General features: G+C 31.4%; 1 protein-coding gene across 9 annotated transcripts; it reads right to left on the minus strand.

The window, feature by feature from the left end:
- Positions 1-3,897: 3,897 nt before the first annotated feature.
- On the minus strand, positions 3,898-6,286 carry LOC107914403 (protein TIC236, chloroplastic). 9 transcript variants are annotated; one of them, XR_001688823.2, is made up of 3 exons: positions 6,169-6,285; positions 4,686-5,369; positions 3,898-4,441 (listed from the first exon to the last, which is right to left on the minus strand). XR_001688823.2 is itself a non-coding variant. In XM_016843313.2 (2 exons), exons 1-2 carry the CDS (start codon positions 5,431-5,433, stop codon positions 4,295-4,297), a joined length of 450 nt encoding a protein of 149 aa, XP_016698802.2. In that variant the 5' UTR covers positions 5,434-6,286; the 3' UTR covers positions 3,898-4,294. The 9 variants fall into 9 exon arrangements, 1 of the variants encoding a protein (XP_016698802.2); XR_005919170.1 differs by having other exon boundaries at positions 6,166-6,285; XR_005919173.1 differs by having other exon boundaries at positions 5,762-6,285.
- Between the last annotated feature and the right edge of the window lie 268 nt (positions 6,287-6,554).

The raw sequence follows: 6,554 nt of genomic DNA on the forward strand, positions 1-6,554 counted from the left end.
AAAGTCAATTTTAACAATAATATTATGGTAACCATTTATATTGTTTACATTTTTGTCAATTGGTCTTTATTCTTCTTTTATTCTTTTAGTTAAATTTAGCTATTCTTTTTTTTTATGAAATAGCTGGATCTTTCTATTGAGAACTAAAAACTCCAAAAATATCATAGTCTCCCCTTCAGTGAGTGTTGCCAATCTATTCTCTAACTGCTTTGTTGTATCTCCCGAATCTTTCTTCACAACTTTAGACCACTCTATAAGTGCGCTAGGAAGGGCCTCCAATTTTGCTAGATCATTCGAGGTTGTCCCCCAAACTTCACGAATAGCATCTTTGTAAGAATCATCCAAAACCCACCAAGCCTCTGAAACTAAAATTCTTTTTTGAACTATAATTTGCACCCTTATTAGTCTTACCCAACAAAGGACAATGATCCGAGAAAGAGTGAGGGGGTGATCAATCGAAAAAATTAGAAAAAGATTCAGACACCCAGTATTTATCACCCCTCTATCGAGCCTTTCACGAATATTAGTCTTTGGTAAATTTCCTCTTTCCCAAGTGAACCAAGGTCCTGAATAACCACCATCCACCAACTGACAGTCCTTCAACAGTTAGTCTGAAAATTTCCGCTGATCATCTCTAGGAATACCACCTTGCTTCTCGTGCGAATGTAAAATTTCATTAAAATCCTCATAGATAGTCCAAGGCATATTACAATCGCCTTTGAATTTTCGAATCAGCTCCCAACTACCCTGTCTATCTCTTTCAACAAGAGATCCATAAAAATCGGTAAAACGCTACCTCAAATTATCAACACCACCAATAATATCGACGTCAATATAACTTTTTGAAAAACTTCAAATATGAACTAAATCATTCCATTCCGCACAAGACTAAGCCCCCCATGAGACCCTTTCGCCTGAACATCAATGCCATTCATAAAACCACATTTTCTACCAACTTTTTCCATCCTCTTACTATCAAGTTTTGTCTCCATTAAGAAGACTATATGAGGATTATGAGACTTTAACGGAAGGCGAAGCCTTCGACATGCCTGCGTACTCTCAAACCATAAACATTCCAGTTTAAAAGTTTCATTGCTTTCAATCGACTTGCCTAATGATAGCCGCTGATCCTTTTTGAAATAGAACAGTATCGTGCTCTAAAATAGGTTTTAGCGAATCTGATAAAACAGAAACACCTAAACCTTCACCGTTGAACGTAGGCTTTTTCAAAACATTCCCGACAAAAGAATTATCCATCTCCTCAAATTGCTTCGTATCACACTTTCTTTTACCACTCACTGTTTCCTCCATATACATGCCAGAAAACTCTGTTCAATCCACCCTGAGCCAACTTTTTTTTTTTTGGAATTATTTTCCTTCATTTTCAGAGAAACAACGGGCCCACCCAAACACTTTCCGTTTTCCTCATTAGCCAGCACATTAAATTATGGATAAAAATTAGCTGCTATATCCCTAAATTTTTGCTGCACATTATTTGATTCCCAAATAATAGAATCTTTTACTGATTCCATTTTCTTCTCTCTTTGTTGACCAGGTTTCGGCACCACCCTAGACGGCGACTCACTACCTTTATGCACATCAGCCTTACCAGTGTAATAACGTTGTTTCATAGATTTCTTTGTAACAGAACCAAACCTTTGGCTCTCTTTACCTAACAAATTTGACTCAGCTTTCAATGCAACTGAATATGGCTGCTCATCCTCAACCTTCTCCCGTTCCTCAGGCTAGATTTCATTGCATTCCTTAACTCCATGACCCAAACGTCCACACCCAAAACAAAATATTGGCAGATTCTCATAATTGAAAGAAAGCCAAACTTTATCTTGATTTCCCGTGGAGACAAAGATCCCTCTCCTTAAAGGCTTTTGCACATCTATCTTAATTTTTAAACGACAAAATTTTCCTTTGTCCTCTGATCGAACAAACCCTCAAAATGTAGATCCCACGGTATGCATCAAATCAAATCTTTCTTATCACACTCCGACTGGCACGGGCCAATCTTAAGACAAAAAGGCGACCAAACAAGCCAAATCTTATTTCTTTCAATAGGCTAGGTAAGTCTATAAAAAACAATCAATATTCTTCGAAATAACCATGGGCATCCTTCCAAGATCAACTCTAAATCCTCTTCATCTTCAAAAGAGACCAAAAATAAATTTTGACCTACTACTTGGATCTCAAACTTATTTTTAGTTTTCCATATACTCTTAAGTTGTGCTAAAAAATTATCCGGATTATAGGATTTCTTAATCCAAACGAAATAAATCAGCAAAGAATTTTTATTTGGAACAACCAACGAACTTTTCACTGAAAGTTGAACTAGTTCTTCAAGATGGGAGTTCTCAGCCTCTTCCATCCTCAAAAGTCACCACTCATCTCCAATTCAACCACAATAGAAAACTGTTTTTCTAAAAAACCAAAGAGAGAGCACTCTTGACAGGTTATTAGTCTTTAAAAAAGAGTCAAATTATTTTTTAATAAAAATGGTAACTAAAATATTATTTTTAATGATGTTAGCATGTCAACTCTCATGGCTATCAATGTATACCTTATGTTGACATGATACTATTTGTCTTATATATCATATTAAAAATTAATTTTAAAATTAAAAAAATATTAAAAAAATCAAAATCTAAAATGTTCATAAATTTTTTCAAAAAAAAGTGTAAAGTACATGAATTACTATGCGAGTTACCATGTTTAAAAAGTTAACGTTTTACTCTATATTTTCATTCCAAAACGATAATTTAACTCTTTTTAAAAGTTGATAATTAAATTTAATTTTTTAAAAATGTTAATAGTCAAATTAAAAAAAAAAACAGACAACAATAGTCAAATTAACAAAAATAAAAAAAATAATCTTTAAAGGCCCAATATTAGAGCTGGCAAGAGTCGAAATTGGAAGTCAAAGCTGAAGTAGTGGAGAACCAATGTTGAAAGCCCAAAATTTAAAATTATTTAGGTTGATTGTTTAGAGCGTAGATTCCAAAGTATACTTAAGACACATTTGGTTCGCTGTAATGGAATAAAGCTGTAATGGAATAGGGATGTAATGGAATAGAGACGTAATAGTAATTCAATTGTTTGGTTGAATGGAATAGAATAGAAGTATTTTTGTATTTGGTTGAATGGAATGATGTTGTAATAGCATAAGGAAAAAAAAACTAAAATGACTAGAATACCCTTAGCAGAAATTTTTTTAGGTAGATGATTATTGTTATTGTTATTAAATTTTAATAAGATTATTAATATAAATAATAAATAATTTAATCATATTTTAACATAACTATTATTAAATATAATTTAATAAAAATAAACAATTTAATAAAATTCTTAATATTAAATATTCTTATATGAATTTACTAAAATCATAATATATAATACTATAAAATATAATTGAACATAATTATTATTAAATATAATTTAATAAAAATATATAATTTAATAAAATTCTTAATATTAAATATTCTTCTATGAATTTAATAAAATCATAATATATAATACTATAAAATATAATTTAAAATAATTATTATTAAATATAATTTAATAAAAATATATAATTTAATAAAATTCTTAATATTAAATATTCTTCTATGAATTCAAAAATTTAATTTCTTAAACACTTTTATAAACAATTTTAAAATTTATTTGATAGAATTTTTCAATACAATTTGCGATCTTTCAAGTTAGATACAAAATTTTTATGACCAACTCAAACTTGACATTACAATGGATATGATATTTATTTTTAAAATTTATAATATTTATATTAAACGATATGATTTATTTCAAATACTTCATATGTATATTCAAGTTATTGAGAATTTTACAAAAAAAAAAAAGCAAAATAAAAATTTTACTGATTTAAAGTTTACATTTATCAAATAGTACAAATTAAATAGATAAAAATTAATCTGTAATGGAATGGGAGTAGTTACATTTAAAAACGAAATACCATTGATTTTCCACTTGAAGAAACTATGATATTCTATATTATATATACATCTGTACAAAGATGAAAGATAAAACATAAGCAAGTTCATGGAATTTTCCCAGCAAAGAATAAGTAACAAAAAAACCTACCTTTATTTTGGCCAAAAAAAAAAAAACTACCTCTACATTTTAATGAAAAAAACTACCACCCTTTCCTTACACCTCTTTTGTTCTCCTTTCAACTTCAAAGGTAGGCAACTTTTACCCATACAGGCCCAGTTTTAGCTGGCCGGTGGCAGATAGCAGGTTTGGCAAAAAAAGAGAAAAGCACGATCATGGGTTAGTCTTGCGAGGTAGCAGAATACTCGAAAAGAAGGCGTTTGGAAGGAGCAGATTGTAGGAGCACACGTAGCCAACTTGTAAGCTGGTAAATCAAGGTCCATTGCATAGCCATCTCTGGGTCTTTCAGCTGCCTAACTATGGAGGCCTATAAGAGAGACGGATGGAAATATTAGAAAACAAAATTCAACAATGGTTAATGGCTTTATGTAAACCTATTGAGCCACATCCAAGTGATTAATAAACACAACCAAAGCACCCAAAAGCTGTTCACAATGGTGTTATGGCCACCTTTTTATCCATGCATTGATTCACTTGAAAGAAGGAAGAGCTCCTTCAGTAATATTGACTTGTGGGGAAAAGATAATCAAGGATGATGGAATGTTATTTACCTGCAGACGTTTACCAAGCTAGACTTCAACTTCTGTACCGAAGGATATATTATTGGCTAAAGATTTGAGAGGATCAGCTGTAGGATCAACAGAGAGCAGACTAGGGATTTGTGGGGCATACACTAGCCTCCATCTGGCTTATGCCGGCTAACCTTATGCATTCCCTACTACACTGGACAACTAAGTTGTTAGACCGATGGAGCACAATTGGCAAAAAGTAAACTATATGATAGATTCAACTTTCTCATTCCGTATCAAGCAAATTTGCACAGCATGGGGAAGAAAAATATTTCAGTTTCTGAATGGTCTAACTTTATCCTTCCTTAACACACAGGCTAATTCATTGTATAAAGCAAAAACAAGAAATTATTTGATCATCATTTACGAATAATAATTCATTAAATGTTAATGTAGAAGAGTAATGTGAACGCACAGGAGATCTTACTTGAGTTGCAACAAGATTCACATCACCATTCTCAAATGTTAAAATGCCCTTAGGTTTAATCCATTTGGGATGAGCTTGGCCATTCAACTCGAGTTCCCCACTAACAGTAAAGTTTAGAATCAAAGGATAAACTATCCTCAGTTCTGGTCCTAAAACAAGCTTCAAATCACTAAGGCGGACATCAAGACTTGGTTTAATGTTTACTTGTTTCATCTCCTTCTCTACATTAGCTGATTTAGCTGCACAAAAAAATAAATGTCTAACTTGGATGATCAGAAACAAATAATACAGACAAATTGACATGCAGCCATAGATAAAAGGTTATACTTTCAAAGAAATTTAGTAAACATAAACTGGTATATCCTTCATTTCAGAAAATTGATATTATCTCTTATTCTCTTTAACAAAAAAGCTTCACCTCATCATTAACCACCTAATTTGTGCAGAAAATAAGAACAAAAGCTAAAGATAAGTTTAAGTTCAATAGAATCGAAAAGTAAGATATCCTAGTTTTATCTTCCTGGGAGAAAACCAAATTTAAAAGTACATATTTTTGAAGATTCAATTTTATTTTGCTAATCTATAAAAAGGAGAACACACAGATAGGAAAAACACCACACACAAAATATACCATCTTAGAGGTCAGAATACATAAAATACACAGGCACCCACCAAGGGTTTTTTTTTTTGTTATTTTTGGTGTGTGCTTGAGAAAGATGTGAGCAAGGAAAATAAATTTTTTTGAATAAAAAAGGATTTTTTTATTCGATTTCAATAGAGAAGAAGCTGAGAAGACCCTGATGAATGTAAAATCCTAGAGTTTTTAAACCCTAATCACGATGGGATTTTTTTTGCTTCTAATCTCACTAGATCCACAAAGAAAAAGGGAATTCAAATTTCTTTTCTTTTTTTTTTTAAAAATGGGATTTATTTTAGAATAAAAAGTAAAACAGAAGGGTTTTAGATATAATTTTCAAAAGAAAATAAGACGAAGAAAAATGAAAGGTTTTGCTTAAAAAAAGATATGTTTTCGACCACCTCGTACGGTGCTCTGTTAGCGAAAATTGGAGAACATTAGGTTCTTCCACGCCAAAGGGCCAACAAAAAAGGTAGAGAGATCAAACGAAGAAAAAAAAAGAATTTTAGAAAAGTATTTAGGGGTAAAATGGAGGGAAAAGGGCAAAAAAAAAAAGGGAGCTTTTATAGAGGAAATAAATGAGAATATTGCAAGGATGGCCCTCTGTGTTTTCTAAGTAGCTTTTGAGAACTTCCGCCTTTTGAAATTTACCCAATTGATCCCTTAAAGTTTGAATTTCATTTCAATTTTGAAATTCAGGCTAGAATATTTGCCCATTAAGTATCTCCGCTTTTACACTGTTTATAATTTTTTTTTTGCTTTTTATTTATTATTTATTTTATTTTGT

The sequence above is a fragment of the Gossypium hirsutum genome, chromosome D10, assembly GCF_007990345.1.
Source record: "Gossypium hirsutum isolate 1008001.06 chromosome D10, Gossypium_hirsutum_v2.1, whole genome shotgun sequence".
NCBI classification, from domain to species: Eukaryota; Viridiplantae; Streptophyta; class Magnoliopsida; order Malvales; family Malvaceae; genus Gossypium; species Gossypium hirsutum.